At 56.3% G+C, this 19129-nt stretch overlaps 3 protein-coding genes across 3 annotated transcripts; all 3 read right to left on the bottom strand.

Moving 5' to 3' along the window:
- Nucleotides 1-5920: 5920 nt before the first annotated feature.
- On the bottom strand, nucleotides 5921-7852 carry LSCM1_04430 (uncharacterized protein; the record flags this gene model as incomplete). The annotated part of the gene is made up of 1 exon (XM_067321939.1): nucleotides 5921-7852. One exon carries the CDS (start codon nucleotides 7850-7852, stop codon nucleotides 5921-5923), a length of 1932 nt encoding a protein of 643 aa, XP_067177034.1.
- A 4322-nt stretch (nucleotides 7853-12174) lies between these two features.
- LSCM1_04429 (uncharacterized protein) lies at nucleotides 12175-13938 on the bottom strand (the record flags this gene model as incomplete). The annotated part of the gene is made up of 1 exon (XM_067321938.1): nucleotides 12175-13938. The coding sequence occupies one exon, from the start codon at nucleotides 13936-13938 to the stop codon at nucleotides 12175-12177; it is 1764 nt and encodes a 587-aa protein (XP_067177033.1).
- A 1644-nt stretch (nucleotides 13939-15582) lies between these two features.
- LSCM1_04428 (uncharacterized protein) lies at nucleotides 15583-16929 on the bottom strand (the record flags this gene model as incomplete). The annotated part of the gene is made up of 1 exon (XM_067321937.1): nucleotides 15583-16929. The coding sequence occupies one exon, from the start codon at nucleotides 16927-16929 to the stop codon at nucleotides 15583-15585; it is 1347 nt and encodes a 448-aa protein (XP_067177032.1).
- Nucleotides 16930-19129: the final 2200 nt, after the last annotated feature.

Genomic DNA, 19129 nt, shown 5'->3' with positions numbered 1-19129 from the left:
GTGCAGTCACCTAACTTGACGAAGGACACAGGCACCCATACACAATCCACACAGACGCAGAGGCAGACGCAGACGCGCACGCAGGAAAAGAAGGAGGCAACACGCTGAGAAGCATCTCATGCATATGCGCAAGCATCTCTCACTATTGGTGAGTCCCTTTTTTTTTTGTTTCCTCGTTGGAGGCAAATTTCTGTAGGCTCTGCTGAGACGCATTCTGAGTACAGATCTGCGCGCGTATGCAAATGAGTGAGTGTGGCATGATGCCTTCACAAGAAGGCGCTTGCACGCAGACGATGCCTTTTTCACCGCTCTCTTAGCCTGTGCGTGTGTGTGTGTGTGTGTTTCCGGTCCTATAAAGAGAGTGCTTCGCTCCTCCTTTTTTCTTTCTAAACGTCTCTTTCCCTTTTTTTTGCTTCAGCTTTTCGATAGATTTTTCGGCCATCGCCTGACTTTTGCTACTCTACGCTGCCCTGCTAAGGCAAAATGCAGAGGAACAAGAAACAAAAGTTGAACCGCATCTAAAATACATACACATGTTGACTCCTGCACCGTGTCGTGATCTGCGAGCGTGGCCGGCCTGAAATGGGCTTCCTCAACGAAGCATCGATGAGAGAGACGGCAGGTACGAAATATCCATGCAGAGACGCACACAGGCAGACGCCACTGTTCAAGCATGTATGCAACACGTTCCTTTTGGAACAATACTGCGCACAAAAGATGTGGGTCCCGCATGACTATAAGGATCAGGTGGGGAGGAGGAGGAGGTGAGCGCGAGCAAAGCAAAGCTAAAGGCGCGGAAGGAACAGCATGCGCAACAAAAAAAAATTAACCCTGACGTAAATACAGGAGAGAGAGAAAGAAAGAGAAAGAGGTCGTCAAAAAAAAAAAGAGGGCAGAGGAAAAGGAAAAGTTAGCCAAAGGGAAAGCAAAGGTAACCAAGAAAAAGAAGCGGCGTCGGCAATCATTGCGCAACGCGAGAAGAGCACAGAAGATGAGAGCACGCACAAAGCGATAACAGAGTCAAAGTAAATAAACGCAGTGGGGGGAAAGCGCAGAAAGTATATACAGAAGGAGAGGAAAGCAACAGAAAAAAGGGAAGACGAATGAAAACAGATATACTTGAAGGAGCTGAGCATTGAAAGGAGGAGAATGAGTGAGAGAGTCAGATAGGCGAGGAGGAGAAACAAAGAAACACGCACAGAAGAGGAAGAAAAAAAAAAGAAGTGCGTACGTGGACAGCTTAAGGTGGGAGGAGAAGGGAACAAAAAGAAGAGGAAGATAAGCCCAGAAAGAGGGGGTGAATCGACTAAAAAAAGCCAACGCGCAAACTGAAAAGAAAAATGTACAGAGCGCTCACCAAAGAGACTTATGTAACATCAAAAGAAGGAACGAAGAAAGCGGCTGCCGTAGGCAGCGACACGCAGACGCAGAGAGAAATCGAGGAAACACAGAGTGGAAGGGGGGAAGAGGAAAAGAAAATTTGCGTTGGGCGTACAGGGGCTGTGGAAAGAGAAGACAGAGACACACAACAACAAAAAAAAACAACGGAGAAACAAAACGTCGGCTCAAAATTGGAAGGCACCCGCGGCCGCGCCTGAGAGAGCACGAGCAACCGAAACGTAATATGGCAACATCATCGAAGCGAAAGAGAGACGGATTACGAAAAGAAAATTTTGGTGCACGGGCAAAGAGGAGAAGAGAGAGAGAGAAGGCGACCGGCGGAGAGAAAGATGTGTGTTCGTGTGTGTGTGTGACGCTGACGCAAGGCCAGTGGTGCAAGCGCCGCCGCGCTGGTGCGGAGCTCTCCCAACGCGGAGGAGGCAGCGAGTACACGAGAGACTGAGCCGGAAAGAGAGAAATGAGCAGCATTGTGAAGGGCGAAAAGGAGATGCAATGGAACGGAACGAAAAAAAAGAACAGGGACGGGAAGAAGGGAAAACAAAACGAGAAGAGAACGCCAGCAGCGTCCATCCACGTAGCCCTGGGCTGAAGTCCCTTTTTTCCGCTTCTTCTAGGGCTTTCGCGGCCCTTGGCTTTTTCTTCGTCTGCCGTGCTGCGGATGTGCGTGGTTCAGATGGGGGAGGAGAGGGGAGGGTGGAATGAAACTGGATGGGGGTGGGGGTGAAGTGCATGTACCCCTTTGGACCCCTCTCTTCGAGTGCAAGTGAGGAGGGCGAAGGCGAAGCAAAAGAGGGGGGTGCAGGCAATCATTGGGTGGGCTGTAGCATACGTGTCGGGGGAGGACTCGTATGCGCGGGAAAGCGGCCTCGTGAATGATGTGCCGGTGTGCGGGTGTGGATAGCCCTCTCTCCCGGAAGGCAAGGGGATGGGGTTAAGAAAAGGGGAAACGAAAAAAACGGCAGCATCGATCCGCGCGTACCATGATCTAAAGGGAATAAAAAAAGAAGAGAGAGAAGCAAGAGAGATGGCCCAAGAAGCCAAAGAAGATGTGTTCTTGGTGACGGAGATGGGCACACGTGAGCGGAGCGGCATCTGCCTGGGTCATAATTACGAATAGTGGAGAGGCTGGGAAAAGAAGGTAAGAAAGCAATGCAGCAGTACACGCTATAGAGGAGCACAGAGCGAGGCGCTCACGGAGGAAAAAAAAAGCAACGAGAGGCGAGGGTAGCGGGAGACGCACAGGCAACAGCCAAGGCGATGTGAAGGCGCACAACAGGACACGCACGAAATGGGAAGCAATGAAAAAGGGAAAAAAAACATGATGGAGCAGCGCAGAAGGCTTCGATCCTCAACGCGCCTGTGGCAACGACATACAGACACGCACGTCTAGAGGTCTGTGCCGATCCTAAATCTTTTTCTCGTTATGCGGGCACTACAGAGGAGGCAAACGGAGAAGGAGAGGGTGCAGCTGAGGGCCTGAGGAGGGAGGAGGCGGGAAGAGGGCAACCCCAAAGAAAGGAGGAGAAAAGCGCTAATAAAGCAAAGAAAAGAAGATACAGAGAAAAGGGAGAGGAAATGTCGCGCTGCTGGAGTGAACCAAAAAAAAAGGTGAAGACGAAAAGGGGAAGAGGGCCTGAGAGGCGAGTGGAGCAAAGAGGGAAGGGGGGGCAGAGAACCTAGCGGTACACTGCGGATAAGGCAGGCTGAACCTCGTGTCTTTGCGCCAGCGTTCGCATCGTGTGCTGCGCCGCCGCTCTCCTTCTCCTTCAGTCACCTTTTCTACTTCTTTTACCTCTTTCCCTTCCGCCTTTTTTCCTTCTGCCTCCGTTCTATGCGCGCCGATATGGCAGCAATGGGAAACGGCGCGCGTCAGCCGTATATCGCCCCTAGCCTGTGTGTGACCGAACGCACTCGGCTCCTTGGCGGCATGCACACACGTACACACCTAATCCGCAGGCTTTCTATTTGCCTTTTCTCCTTCACTGTAAGCTGCCAGCGTGCCCCCTTTTGCATTAGCTTCCGGTGGAAGAGAATTTTCAAAAAAATTTTCCCAGTCTTTTTTTTAACTCTTCCCTGAGGTGCCCGCATCTGCTTCTCCCTCACTGTGTGTGTGTGCTTTTTGTTCTGTGGCGAGCACACACACACGCGCGCCTTTCAGGGTCGCCGGTGCGTTTGGAAGGTGAGATGGGGAGAGAGTCATCAACATGAACGCGCCACCACCAAGGGATAGCATAAGCGGTTGATTTCCGGCTAAACCCCTTGAAACAAGAGAGCAGCAGCAGCAGCAGAGCGCCCCACACGGACGGAACGCGAAGGAGAGGGACAACTATATAGGTATATATGTATATAAGTACATGGGAAAGCGCCTCCTTAGGGAGCGATCGAAGAAACATATGGCGAACTCGCACGATGGGGAAAGAAGAAACGAAACGTGAGCCGAAAGGAAGGGGAGGGGAGGGGGAGGGATGCTCCGAACACACACTCAGAAACAAAATAGACGAAAGGGAGCAGAAATAGGGAAAAAGAATGGACAAAAAATGCGCAAACTAAGCGCGACAGCCGCACACTCGGAGGAAGGGGAAAAGGAAGGAAGGGGGAGAGGTCAAGAAGGCAGTAAGGAGCGCACGCCCTGCAAAGAAGGCGGCAGCGCGAGAAGCTGCTGGCTAAGCTCGATGATGCGTCTGTGAGGCGCAAGCGCAAAGGAAGGAACGTGCATTCCTTGTCGCCACTGCCATAGATGGCGCTGCCGCGAACGACGCTGTTCGATAAGGCGCAGAGACACATGCGGAGCAACCGTCAAGTGCAAGGTTCACAGGAAAAGGCAGAGAAAGGGGAAAGCGTCGGGAAGTCGATCGAAACAAAAAAAGCGGCACCACAAGCACCGTGAAGGGCCGGAGGCTAAGACCTCCACATGAGTGCGAAGCACCAACAGAGAAAGGGGAAGGCCTTAAAGAGAAGCAGCGTTTCCAGCTTAGAGCGGACGATAGAGAGGAAGGGAGGGAGGAAGAGCTGCGCTTTCGTCGATCCTATCGTGCCCGTTTTCCTCTTTCCATCTGTTTCCTCATGAGCATAGCCTTTCCTTTGATGGTGCCCCCCCCTTTGGCGTCGCTCCTCCTCGTTGCTGCTGCTATTATATCTTTCTTTTTGCGCATGCATCCCACTCCCGCCCCACGCAAGGCCGATACAAGCGCCAAGAGAGTCAGAGCATTTGGCATCGGCCAAGAGAGAGAGACGGCACCTGCACGTGCGCACCTGATCACAATACACAAACGAAGCAGTTCGAAGACACAAAAGCCTTTCGGCAAAGCAAAGGCGAAATAGGAGACGCCAACAAAAAATAGTGATGGCCATTCAAAGGAGGGGGAGAGGAGCGCATCAACACACGTATCCGCCGTAACGTTAGCAACACGAAATTGCATCACTATCAGGATTCAAGATGAGCACAAGGAAACGCACCGCATATACGCTGCGAAACCAAAGGCGGGGGTACACATCGAGTGGACTGGGGAGGACGCGGTGCACTACCAGGTTCTGGTCCCTCAACCTGAAAGGAGAACCACGTAGGCACGGCAGAGCAATAAGAAAGAATGCGACCCCGAAGACGAAAAGGGTGGACAAAGGGGGGTGGGGGAAAAGGCGGAGCAAGGACTTTCGGGAAAGCTACAGGAGAGTCCGGGTCACAGCAAAGAGGGCCGAAGATGAGCTGAAGAAACAGGTGGCGGCGCCTCTTCGATAGATAGAGACGCAGAGGGCGAGAAAGCGAAAACAAAGGAAATTATAAGAAAACGCGCAAGAATCAGAATGTTTAAATAGAAGAGTTAAACGCAACCGATGCTGCCCGCGCATCGGCTCTGTCGATGCACCTCGTTTCTCCATATGCCCCCCCCGCCCTCTCTTTCTTCGATGCTCATTTTTTTTTTCGGAGGGGGGCATCCTCTTTCCTGCTAACGCCCTCTATCGTCGTTGTCACTTCCCTTGTCTGCCCTCGCGTTCCCTCCGCAGCCCTTCAGACTCCGCACAGGCGCACCAACGATTGCAACGCAGAGGTTCGCATACTTAAACAACAGAGGGGAAAAAAGGGGACGTCAGTCCACCCGTGTGAAAACGGTTGTGCAGCTGCATGAGAATGGTCTTGGCGGCGCGAGCAGACGCAGACGATCGCCTCCACGAATGCGCACAGGCAGAGAAAACGAGCGGATGTTTATACATCGAGCCCTGCTGAGAGCAACAGCAAAAAAAGGGAAGTAAGCGAAGCAAAACACAGCGTTCATCGAAGGCAAACAGAAAACGGTAAACCGCAGACCGCAGACATAAAGCGATACACAGTGCACAGTGAGAACAAAAAAGGCGAAACGAGGAGGGAAAGAAAGAGAGGGAGGCACACACACACACGCACAGAGACACATGAATAGAGAAGGCGACACTCAAGTACGCCGCTGCTGACGTAGTAGCGTCTAGGCCGGTATACGCCCGTCTGTGTGTCGACCTCTTCTGCCTTTTCTCCAGCGTTTTCCATTCATCACGAACCTCGTGCGGCACCAGTGGAAGCAGGTATGTTTGTAGAAACGCTCCCCCACTCTATCTCGCCATCCTCAGCACACGGCGCCACGAAGGGCATCGACACCTCGCGCACCGGTGCACTGGTGGGTGCCCCGTCGTTTGTCAGTCCACCGAAGGTGTGCTTGCGCGCTTCGGTATGGGCAACAGGCGGCGCTGTGGCGCTGTGCGGTACCAGGGTCGCCGGGGCCTGCCACTGAGACAGCATACTGCTGGTCGGGTTGAAGGCCGCGTTCACTGGGCTGTTAGTGGCAGAAAAGAGGGAATTGGCGAACGGCTCTGACACGCCACCAGCGCCGCTCAGCTGAGACGAGACTGAGAAGGCCGGCTGCACGTGTGCCATTTGGCGCTGTGGCGGCGAATGGTTCAGGAAAACTTCGCTGGCCGCCTGTGGGGTCGGCGGGCTGGCCTGCAGCGGTTGTGTAACGGGCGAGCCTTGCATATCGACGAGCGACACCTGCTGTGGCAGTTGCTGAGGGGACGGCGGGTTTGGGGAATAGGGGTAGTAGCCAGGGACGAAAACGTTCGACTGGGGCTGCAGCGGCTGGCCCTGCGCGTCCACAAAGACCTGCGGCAGCGCCACTGCCTGATAGTACTGCGGCATAGTGGAAGACGCAGCCGCTGTGTATAACGCCTGCGACGGCTGCGACGTCTGCGAAGCAACCCTGCTCGCCGCAGAAAAGCTCTGGTGCCCACTGGATGCTATGACGTACTGACCAGTAGCCGGGGTAGCTGTGAGAACTTGTTGCGCGACGCCGTTGTTTGGTGCGGATGAGACGTAGAGGTACGTAGTGTTCCCGCTCGCATCGATCGCAGTTTGAAGCAACGGTGACGCTGTGGCTGTCGGTGCTGAAACCGTGAAGGGCAGTGTTGGCTGCCCATTTGGCGGCAGCGAAGACGTATGGCAATCCGGCATGAAAAGGGGACTGCTTTGGCTGACATCCATCGATAGCGTCACCGGTGAGAGTGCTGCCGAGGCTGGAGTGGAGAGAGGTACTGTCATGGGCGAGACGGAAGCAGCCGTGGAGATGTGGCCGCTCTGCATCACAGATGCCGCCAGTGCCTTGCCATTCGTGTTCACCACGCTACTTTCGCAGAAGCGCTGCTTGCGGTCGATACGGTCCCGGTTGTCCTCCGCCAGCTTCACCATGAGCGGGATTCCCTCGCAGCTCTCGAACGGGCACGTGTTGTGCAGCACGCTCACCGCCTGCTCCGCGACGTCGTCTTCCTGGAAGAGAATGAAGGCAATGTTGCGCGGCTGGGTGCCCGGGCGTGAGCTGTCACTGTTGTCACGAGCCGCCGCAGGGGCCGTGTCGCTGTGCAATGTGACGTTGCTGATAGACCCGAACTTGGAGAAGATCTGGCGGAGGTCACGTGAGGTCACGTCAAGAGGAATGTTGCGCACAAAGAGCTTGCGAATCTTGCGGCGAGCGTCCCCGCACGGGGTGCTGTCGTGCTCGCGCTTTGCCCATTGAATGGAAATGGGACGTCCGTAGAGCTCGCGGCCGTCGAGAGCCGCCATTGCCGCGCGGGCTTCCTCGTGGGTGCTGTAGCGTACGAAGGCAGTCCCGAGGCTCTCGCCAGTGTGGATGTCACGCATGAGAGCAAAGGACATGATTGTGCCGTACTGCTCGAACAGCTTGCGCATATCATCCTCCGTCACAGCCGAGGCCAGCTTGCGAACGAAGAGGTTTGTCTGGCTCCGAGGCCCTTTTGGGTCGAGAGCGACAGCCTCGTACGACGGCGGCGCCGCGGAAACGGCGGTGGAGGGGTTGCTGCTGCTGAAAGATATCATCGGCATCTCCTTCATGGAGGTGCCGAACGGCAAAGGCGCAGGTGCCGCGACGAGGCCAGGCGGCGACAAGAGCGAAGGGGCGGCTGGAAGAAAGTACATTGTGTGATAACAGGTTTTTTGGTCACGCCTTCTTTTAGTCTGGCCTCTACGCCGGGGCGGGGGTAGGGAACCGTGATAAGAGGAGGCCGATACCGCAGCTCGGTGTGAGATGAAGGAGCAGGCGAGACGGAGGTCTCTAGTGCACCGGGCACGACGCGAGTCCCTGCACTCGTTGCGTGAGTTCGCAAAACAAAGCGCGCACAAAAGGGGGAGAGAACGAAAAAAAGGAGAGGCGACGTGGACAGACGCCGAGACACCGAGAGAGAGTGGCGAGGGGGGAAGGAGATGTAGAAGAGTCAGAAGCGTGAAAGAGCTACTCTTCTTCTTTTTTTTCGGTTGGTATTGTGGCTATGGCTGTTGTATCGTCGTGGTCGGGTGGGTCGGGTTGGGATGGGGGAGGGGGATGGGAGATGCACCTCGCAGCGGCACCGCCACTGAAGAGAAACAATGGCGAAGCGAGCACGCGCACGTGAGCGTTGCGTTCTTTCGAAGAGGCAAGCACAGAAAGACGCACACACCCGCTGTGGATGCAGTGAAACAAAATATAGAAGAGAACGAAGAAGAAAATGTGAGTGAGCGAACGAAGGAGGGAACAACAGGTGCGCGGGCGCCCTAGGATGATCACGTAAGAGAGGAAAAAGAGGGAGGAGGAGTGAGTGGAGACAGTGTGTGTGAAAGCGGGCCTGTGAAGACGATGATGCGAGTCCTGTCCTTCTCTTTCTGTCGACCGGCGAGACGTGGGTGCAGATTTCGGATGAGGAAGCAAGTGTGGGGATACGGGGGGGCGTGCAAAAAGGCTGGGAGGGAGAAGAAGAAAGGGGGAGGGAGGGAGGTCGAAACGCGCTTGTATCACCCAACAAAGCTGCGCGACACGACTAAAAAGGGACTCCGCTATATGTGCAGCTTATGATGGCGATTAAAGAAGAGAGGGGAATGTAACGTGCGATGAGCCGGATGCGCGCAAAATTGCGTCTCCGCGAGGAGCTGAATCGAGCTGACAGAGGAAAAAAAAGAGAGAGAAGAGGCTAAAGGAAGATGAGTGTGAGCAACAGCGACCGCGCGCGGACGTAAGCACTCTCTGAAAGATATGCGAGACCTGCGAAGAGAGAAAAGAGGAGGTGGTGGAGGTGGACAGCAAAGGAAAGGGGAAAAAAATAATGAAGAAGCGCACACAAACAGATGTAAAGATGAAAAGGAGCTTGGGCGTGACGAAGAGCACACGACAAGGCCAATGCAAACACACACACACCCACACACACACACAAACACGCAATGAGAACAAGAACGCGCCAACTCACAAAGGGGAGGAGGGGCACAGGACGGGGGCCGGGCGCAGCACAGAGGGAGGGAAAGAAGGGAGCGAAAAAAAACGAGAAGCAAGCAGATAGGTAAACAGAAGCGCGTGCGAACGCGCAAAGAAAAAATCCCCTGATCAAGGGAAGATGCCAGAAGAGAGCAAGCAACTCGACCAAAACGTTCAGGGAGACTGAACGGACTAATCAGAACTGTGTGTGTGTGTATGATGAGTAGATACGCAGCCGGCGCTGCTCCACGCGTGGAAGAACGATAGACAAGTATGGGCCAGTTGTAGTGGTGGGAAAAGGGGGGGCGGTGTTTTGCGTGCTGATGCAACACTCTCTTTCTATCGAGCCGCAGTTCTGGTGATCACTTTTTTGTTTGGTTCTCTTCAGCTCTCCGTGTCTTTTTCGTTTATTGGGTGTTTCTTTTATTCGCTCCTGCAGTATCCCTTCGACTATGCGTTATGGCTTTCTTCGGTGTCTGTGTGCGTGTGCGCTTGCCTGCTTGCTACGCGCTGATGATGCGTGACGTAGACACGCGTGGCACCCCAGTTGCCCTCTTGCTCCCTCGCTACACTTTTTCTCTTCTTTGTTGGTGGTGGTGGCTGCTTTTGCCGCTGCGCAACGCACTCGGGGGGTGGGGGGTAAGACAGTGAGAGAGAGAGAGCGAGAGCGAGCAGAAGCCCACAAGAGAGTCACAAAGGGAGGAGAAAACCGGGCGAAAAGAGGCGTGCGTCGAAGTGAAGAGATGATGAGAGAAGGGCTTGGTGAGATGATTATGGCGCGCGGAAGTGATACACATATACATATATATATATATGTATAGTTGCACAGAGGCACGGAGTCGGGGCCGAGCAGAGCTACACAGCAGCACAGACGCACTCACAGGCAGACAGGAAGAGAGGGAGAGAGTCTTCAGGCAGTTAGTCGCGACGCAAAAGAGAGAGAGAGAGAGCGAGAGAGAATAGAAAGCACACAAGAGCCGTAAATGTGAGGCCTCTTGGGATCAAAAGAAAATGAAGCAGTGCGGGTTAGCGTCGCTGAGAAATTGAAGCTCTGACCGGAAGCGAAGCGGTGAGTATGCGCAGGGGGGAGGGGGGCGCGCGAGAGGGATAGCCTGAGGAGGTGGTAGAGAGCGCTGTGTGGCACAGAGAGATGGGATGCGAAATAGGAAGCGGTGCAGGACAGTGGTGAGGGCGACGTTAGGACAGCCTTCAGAAGAGCGGGAGAAAAGAGGCGAGTCAGGCAGCACTTCCCTTCACCCTTTCAGCGATGCGCGGGAAAAAGAATGAGGGAGAAGCACCAAATGCAAAGAGGGAGAGCGAAACGGCGAGCACACAAGTCGGAGAAGGAAGTAGAAAAAAAAGGCGACGGCACGACGAGGAGCCGCGCAAACAGAAGGAGAGAGGGAGACGTCCGAGAACGAGAAATGTCACGCGCGCGCGTGGGGGAGAGAGGGGGGAAGGGGGAATCAATCAAAGATAAGCGCGCACAGAGAGAGTAAGATGGAAGAGGGAACCAGTCGATAACAACGATGAGCCTCCGTCTTCGAGAGAAAACAGAGCTACACATGCGCATACACACACACACACACGTCAGCGAGTGGCGAAATCGTATGTAGCAAAGTGAAGAGCGCCGCGACCGTAACTCTGTTCTCCTTTACGGAAGGTCAGGGATAGGTGGACGGAGAAGATGGCAGGTCGAATACGCGAGCTTGCCACGAGGCAGGGAAGGGAAGAGAAGAGCGAGGAGGCGAGACAAAAATAAGAAGATGCGAGAAGGAGGGAAAGGAGGAGATGGGCACAGTGTTTGGTGGATGGAGTGAGGGAGGGTGGAGGAAGTGACGGCGAATGCGGGCAAAAGGGGGTAAAGGAAGGATCGGATAACCGCTGCGCCCCCCTCGAGCGGGTGGTGGAGATGGAGTACGCGAGGAAGTCGGTAACAGCAAGTCGAGCACACCGTCAGTGACCACACGCTAGCACCCAGAAAAAGAAAAAGGAGTTGATCAATATGAGGCTGCGGGTCAATGAGTCGAGGAGGAATGGGGGAGGACGGCAGTGAGGGGCAGAAGTGAAAAGGAGAAGAGGCGAATCCGCCGATTCAACGCCTTTTGCGTATCCCTTTATTTTTTATTTCTTCAGTTGAGCGTGTGTCGGCTCGTTGAGCGGTGTGGACGGGGGGAGGAGGAGCACACAGGAGGAGAGCATACATGCACAGGATGACGAAGCAAGCACGCACCCACAGTGAAAGGAAGAATATATATATATGGTTGTAACTGAATGCAAAGGTAACGCAAAGTAAGCGGCTGTTCTGTGCGTGGGTGCACGTGCATAGAGGGCTTCGTAGATGGGAAGAGGGGTTGTGTGAGTCATGAGGGGCGAGAGCAGTAGGTAGAGAAGCGGCGCATGTAGGCGTGAGAAAGGGCAAGAGAGAGAGAAAGATACGGCGGGAGGAAACAGGATTCGTGGCAACACGAGGAGCAATGGGCTCTGCTAAGCGGCTGGCTCAGATAGCCTCGCACAGCAGGGCGATCGGCAACAAAATCGCACTCAAAGCGAACGGAGTGAGGGGCGCAGGAACGAAGCTGCGCCGCTCCGGTCCCTCTTACTCTTCCCCATTTCCATGTCCTGCGCAAGATCTTTTTCACGACAGCGCTTCGCCTCGTCTCGGCCTGCGTTCTTCCCTCCTCTTCTTGGCATGTCATTTAATGTGCACGAATAGCCAAGAGGACTCAGCCCGATGAATGCGCGGCTGCTCTGGGCCTATCCAAAGCACCCACGGTAAAGCCTAACTCTAAATTGACAGGAAAAAAGGGGGGTGCCAGAAAAAAAAAGTGGCAGTGGTCGACGAGCAGCGCCGCGCCCATGTGCGCGGAACCCGCGAAAACGGAGCACCGCCATGGAGCAGGCAAGCCGAGCTCAATGATAAGACGCGAGGGAAACAGAAGAAACAAAGGAGAAGTGGCCAAGACGGCTGAAGGGCGGTGCTGCTGAGGAAAGGGACGACCACACCACTTCTGTCTCCTCATTCATTCCTCACGGCTTTTTGCAGCCATGGGTGGCACAAGACCTCAGACATGGTCGGTCGCGCTGCCGGGTCCTTTTGGAGCATTGCGCGAATGAGAGAGAGCGCACCTGCAGATAGGGCAGCCGGCTCGTTGTAGGTCGAAGATACATTGGCCGTGACGGAGGTGCCGCTGAGAGGCAGCCCTGGCCCGCGGTCTGTGATGTGTGAGCCGGTCAAGTTTGGTGGTAGCCGCTGTATGGCGCGCAACGTCTGCTGCGTCGACTCGGTGTAGAACGGCGGCATCCCCGTCAGCATCTCGGCCAGCATGACACCAAGCGACCACACATCTGTTTTAGCCGAGTGCGCTTGTCCAGATACCATCTCGGGTGACAGGTAGTCCAGTGTGCCGCACATCGTGCGGCGACCCTCCACCGCCCCTTCCTTCGCGTTCTCGCTGCTCGCGTCGTGTTCCATGCTGTCACGCGGTGCATTTGGTTGGTCGTGTGGAGCTTGCGCGGTAGCCGCCGACCCGCTGAGTGGTGACGGATGCACCACAGATCTCGACCAGCCAAAGTCCGCTAGCTTGGCGATGCCGTCTGCACTGATGAGCACATTTTCAGGCTTCAGGTCGCGGTGCGCCACACCGAGCCCGTGCAGATGCGCAAGCGCCTTTGCCACATGGCGCGTATAGCGCGATGCCTGCCGCTCGGAGAAGCGGTGATGCGGGGCAGCTCTCAACCGATTCAGCAGCGTCCCACCGCTGCAGTACTCTAGTACAAGACTGATGCATTCTGGTGTGATAAAATAACTGTAAAGCCGCACAATGTGCGCGTGGCGCAGCGTCCTCTGCAGATTAATCTCCCAGCGCAGCTGCGCCTCGAGTGGTCGCCATCGCAGGCGGCTGCGGTCGATCTCCTTCAGCGCAAACAACAGGCCTGACGCACAGTGCGTAGCAAGGGTGACGATTGAATAGCTTCCTGCACCGAGAACCTCTTCACGACGGAAATCCGCGGGGCGCAGCTCATGTTGATGGATGCGGTGCGCCAGCCTTGTCATTGGTGGCGTCATCGGCGCGCCTGTGTTTGTAACAAGCACGGTGGACGGCGCTGTGGGCTTAGGGTGCGAGCACACAATGCGTGTAACGCCCGCAGGCACAAGGGAGGGCTGTGCTGCGGAGCGCAGGGATGATGTGACACCCAAGGAGAGCGAGGAAGAGACACCTTTCGCTGTGGGGCCCGCCATCGAGTGTGTAGAGGCAGTCGGGGCGGCCTTCGTGGAGACACTGCCGCTCCCATCGCAACCCTCTAACGAGGCAGGCAGGCGAGCACCTGCGCCTCTCGTCCACACCACCGGGCACCCAGCGACAGCTGAGGAACGGATGCATGAAGACGAAGATGCCGCCGACGAAGAGTGGACCGAAATAGGAACCGATGGAGTGTCAGCAGTGGCTGCTGTGGCCGCCGTCCTTCTAACCACAGCGCTGCTGGCGCTGCTGCTGCCGCCTGGGGCCGGGCATGATGATGACTCTGCATGATGACGCTTTGCCTCCGGTTCTTCCGTCCTTTCCCGGGCAAAGTCTGCATCAGCCAGCAGCGGCGGCGCGCATGCACAAGTCACACCTTTGGTAGAATTTTCAGGATGTACGCGTGTGCTGCTATTCGCGGACGGATTCAGTCGCGCCGGGGCAGGTTGCTGGTGCTGCCGCCGATGTCTCGATGGCGAGACAAGACTGCTGCTTATGCTGCCCAGTGGCGCAGATGAAGAGGGCCATAGAGATGGCATAGCGCTCCCCGTAACAACAGCAGCAGCAAGACCGTGTGGATCCTTATGGAGGTAAGAGAAAGAAAGCCAAAAGAGCACAGATGGCCCTCTCGATCTTCGTGCGTGCGCCCGTTCACGTTGGATCGCGTAACCTCTTTTCGCTCATACGCACCCTCTCTCTGCGCGTCCCTCAAATGAATTCTGTAGGTCCACTGTCACCGACCTCCTCTCTCACAGGGCATGCAAGAGTTCCTAAGCCGGTATAAGGGGCCAGGGCCGCGCTTCACCTCCACGCACAGCGCCGACCACAGAGAACGGAAGATGATACTTTCTTTGTCGCTTGCTCTTTGTTGCTGTGCTGCTTGCCGCCTAACCAGAGGACGGGGGCCTCGTCATGCCAACGTCCTCTGGGCATCGACACCTCTCTGCCGAGGCACGTGAGTGAGCGGATGAGGGGAAGAGGGCGATGAAGTGGCGCACGCAGGGGGGAGCAGAAAACAAAAAGAGAAATGAGCCAAGCGGAGATTCCGGAGAGGATGAGAGGAGTCAACGGATGAAAAATATATACACGCAAATATGAGTACACATCTGCGCATGACAAAAGGAGCCGAAAGTGCTCGAGGGAGCGAATGGCCACTACTATGGGACTGCTGCAGGGCCGCAGAGGCGTGTCCCCCTCCTGCGTGGCCTGCACCAGCTCCCTCTGTCGTACCGAGAGGTACAGTAGCGGAAATATTCACGTCTCACTCTCCTCCTTCCCCTCTCGCCCATTCCTAAGCTCCTAACTCCCCCCATATTGTCGCGAGCTTTAGGGAGGGGGGGCACAGTTCTTTTCTTCTTTCGTCGTTGGTTTCACTTGCGCGTTGTTACCTCGGAGGACGAGATTGAGGCAATCTGTGCTTCCTCGTCAACACCACCCACGAAGGTGTCGTCCGCCCCATCTGTACGATCACCCTCCGACGCGTTGGCTGCTGTTTTGCAGTTGATGCTTCCTCGACTGATTTACTCACGCAAAGGCGGGAGAAGCTGCACGATAGTCAGACGCGTGTAGCCGGCGAATGAGAGAGGGGGAAGGGAGGGAGGGAGGATGACCCCATTCTGTTCTTCCGGTGTCTCACACCGTCACGCCCCCACCCGCCCCTCCCCCACCATTCGCATGACCCTCTGTTCTGACCTCCGCAACGGTGTCCGTTGAGCGCCATAAACCCTTCGTGCGTCGGGCACAGTTATTGCCTTGGCGCGCCTGAAAGCACAGAGCAAAACACGCCGACGCAGGAGAGAGGTGCGTTGTGAAGGCACAACAGAGCGCCCCCGCTGAGGAGGAGAGAGAGGTGAGGAGAGGGGCGGCGAGAGAGTCCACTGCAAGCGCGCCCCTCTCCTCATCCCTGTCGAGGTGGTGTGTATGGGTGCATACTTCCGCCCAAGTAAAGCGCTACGAAGGGGGAAAGGGTTCACACGCACCCAGTCCGTACCTCCCCCCTCCTCCTACTCTCCCGCTTTCCCTCCCCTCACCGCCAGCAACAACATGAACGCCCCCTACTTTTCATCGCTGCGGGAGCCTCCTGACTCCTCACTCACTGCCGCGAAGGCTACAACGAGGCTGCTGCTTGATGAGACGCTTGAATTCCTTTTGTTTTTCGCAACCCCTGTGGTTGCCTCCAGGAGTCAACTTAGCCAGTCTTTTAGGTAGGCGCAGCTTTTCGGATTCACCACGCCTCGGCACGAAGCGGAGCACTGCTCCAGGAGAGGGCACCCGAGGCAGGGAAAACCCACAGCCGGCATGTACGACCAGCCGTCTAGAGCATCCTTTGCAGAAGGCTGCGAGACGGGCGCCGGCTCCCAGAGGCTGGACTGAAGCAGAGCCTCCATGATGCTGCAGCTTGGTCCGTCGCTCTCGATATCGGGAACGAGCCCGCTTGCGGCACCAAAGGCATTCGTCGACGGCGAGGACGACGGAGCAGTTGAGAGATGCGTAGATAATCCCAGAGACAAGTCACCCTCTTGACGCGCGCGTTGCAGCGCCGGTCCCTCAACGCCGGTCGGCAAGGATCGTTGACGAGGGCGCCGTGCCTGCGCGGTGAAGTGCCGCATCACGCTCTGGCCGCACGCGAGCTGGTACTGAGGAGTGCTTACCCCTTCAGTGGTAGCGGGAATAAGCATCTCCAGTACGCCGTCGAGGACGAGGGTGTGCACGAGGGTCCGCAGGTCCAGGTCGGAGAGCTGCTTCGCTAGAAAAGTGTAGCTGCTACTTGCCGATGCTGCGCCAGACGCTGACGACGACACACCGCCGACGGCAGGCCGCTGCGGCGCTGAGTCGATCATCGTGAAAACAACGGGCAAGTTGTGCGGCTGAGAAGATGCTCCGGGCAGATGATTCGGCACGTGCCCTGAGGTGGAAAGAGCCGTTCCAGGGCCGTGGCCGCGGCCAGCGCTCTGTACCGCCTCGACATGGCGCTTCATTTGGTCGAAGCTCACCATTCGTCGCGCCGACACGAACCGCGTCAGCTCCCTACGCCACTCATCCACAAACGCGACATCGAGCTCTTCGCCGCAGTACATAGCGCCCCCGGTGATGCTCGACGACGGGTCAATATTGAAGAGGGTGTAGATACGCTTCGCACGGTTCGTGAAAGAGCGGTGCTCCTTGATAAGGTTCTTTGCCGTGAGCGCTGCGAGAGCCTTGCCGAGCTCTGTCTTGGGCATCCGCACCTTGCCTAGCAGCTGTGACTGATCTATCCCGCTCGACCCGCTTGCGCGCACCGCGTCAAGAACTAAAGATAGGTTCTCGTTTATGTCGTTTACAATGGAGATATATATTTGTGCATCGGCGCCGTTGCCTCGACGCAGGCGCACACGATTCTGCTCCATGAGGCGCCGCACGGCTCCCTCACCACCGCTGGAGCCGAGTTGCAGCTCCTTCTTTAGACGCTCATACGGGACGGCTTCTTCGGCGCTTGTCGAGAGTCGGTGCAGGATGCGCTGCTCCACGGTCATAGAAGGCGAGGAAGACATCTTTAACTTGATTAGCGAGAGGCATGCGACCGACTCATTCGAGAAAGAGAGAGAAATACGTCATGCACACGCAAAAAAAAACGAAAAACAGGCACAGTAAAAGAGGGAGAGAGAGAGGCGCGCCACAATAGGAAAGACAGCGCCTTTTACTGCAAAGAGGTCGGAGTGAGCGTGCGAAAAAAAGGGAAAGAAAAGATGGTGCTGTGTGGTGCCAAAACCTCACCAGCCGAGCAGCGTCAGTTATAGAGAGGAAACAGTTACGAAGCGCCCGCGCAGGTGTGCGTTCGTGGGTTCTCTGTCTTCTTGGTACCGTTTCACAAAGGGCATGTGCGGAAGATTAGGCTCCCTCACTCGCGTGGCATGGACGCGTTGCCATGAGGGGTGATGATGGTGGGAAGGAGCGGGTGAGCGTAGGCGGCGAATGCAAGAGGAGGTCGGCCACGTCAAAGCCGCACACGAGGAGTCGAAGGTGCACCGGAGGCGAGCGGGGTGAACATATGGTGAAGGGGAGCGCATGGGGAACGTATGTGCCTGCCGGGGCAGGATGGCCCAAAACCTCGCAGGAGCAGCGCCTCTCCCGTAGCCCGTGCAAGGACGCGAGGGTCACATGAGGGAGGCCATTGGAAATGGCCGGCGTGCGCCCATGTGCGTGCATGCGCACTGCCAGGCAGCCGAGTGATCTGAGCCCTCGTTGCGTGCCTTCTTTTCTTTCGCTTGCCCTCTCGCATCTTCTCTTCGCGTTTATGTGTTCACGTGTCTCTCATCTGCGTATCTGTGTGCGTAGGAAGGAGAGGGGGGAAGGCAGGGAGGGGGGACCTCACCCAAGATGCACCGCGTGTTTCCTAAGAAAAAAGAAAAAAATAGAAGCAACCGCAACAGGCGGGAAGAAGGCAGGAAAGGGCAACACGGAGTCCACCTCCCCCTGCCTCCCCCTTCGCACTGGCTAAGAGAGAGGCAACAGCGATTGGCTACGAGAAAGAGAGAGGGCCACGGACAACACAAACGACAGCACCACGAGGACACACGGACTGGAAAAAAAAATACACTCCATACGAAAAAACGGTGAACTACAAGGAAAAAGAGCCCCCGGCTCTAGCCTCCCCTTATCCACCACTTCAGCTGCGCAGGGCCCCACCCGCCTCGCAGGTCACCAAGTCACGCACCCCTCGGAATGGATCAGGCCTACCGCCCACCTACCTACCCCGCGACAGCAGACAGTGAGGGCCGGATGAGATGTATTCGAGCAAGGCTAAGGCTCTGCCCATCATGCAGATGGTGCAACCGCCTTCACTGCCGCATGTCGCTCCGGCTCAGCACCGTCCATGGCACGACCGCAGGCATGCGTAGCGATGCATCACTCCGACGCTCCCTACGCCGTGGACACTGGACCCCGTGTCCCTCACCAGCAGCGTGTCGGTATTAGCAGGGCATGACGGGAGAGAGGGAGGGGAGGGGGGAGGGGGGCTGACTGACGGGCTTGCCCCGCATACAGAGTGCGACATCGGAGCCTGAGGGACGCCCACACGCGCTGAGGGGAGTGCCTTTACCCCTTCCCCGTTCTGAGGAGCGGATGGCAACAGCAGGAAGGAAGCCAAAGAGAGCGAAAGGGAGAGAATATCCCGAGACTAACAAGGTGGGCAGAGGGGGAGTGGCGGGCAGAAGAGATGTGAGCGGAAATGGATACGCAAGCACCAGCAGCAGCAGCGACAGAAGATGCCAGCGCAACCTTGGAGCGAGACGCAGCCGCAACACACGCGCCATCGATGACACACCGCGTCGTCTTCCGCGGCCAAAAACGGCTTTGGTTCAGGAGAAGCGGCTCAAAAAAAAGTCTTTGTGCCCTCCTCCTCCTCCACTCCCGCCTCTCACTGGGCTTTCGCTCGACCAAAGCTTTGCTGTGTGGCCTAACGACCCGATGCTCGCCGCGCACGCGCGCCCCATCCCAAATAGCCGAACACCAGCGGACCCCTCCCTCTTCATTTCCCTTTACCCATCGGTAATTCTTCGAGACACCGACTTCAGTGAGCCGCACATGCAGCGTACCCCAGTCTCACCCATCGGTGAGTGAGCCATGACAGACAGCAAAAATGGGGCTGACAGTGAATAGGGAGACCCAACAGCAGGCGAGACGACCAAAATTTAAAAAGACCACCAACACAGCACACACACACCAAGAAAGGGGAAAAAACCACGCAAGCAG

Source organism: Leishmania martiniquensis, chromosome 29, assembly GCF_017916325.1.
Source record: "Leishmania martiniquensis isolate LSCM1 chromosome 29, whole genome shotgun sequence".
Lineage (NCBI taxonomy): Eukaryota > Euglenozoa > Kinetoplastea > Trypanosomatida > Trypanosomatidae > Leishmania > Leishmania martiniquensis.
The sequence above is the reverse complement of the archived record's forward strand: the minus strand, read 5'-3'. Positions and strand labels throughout refer to the sequence as shown.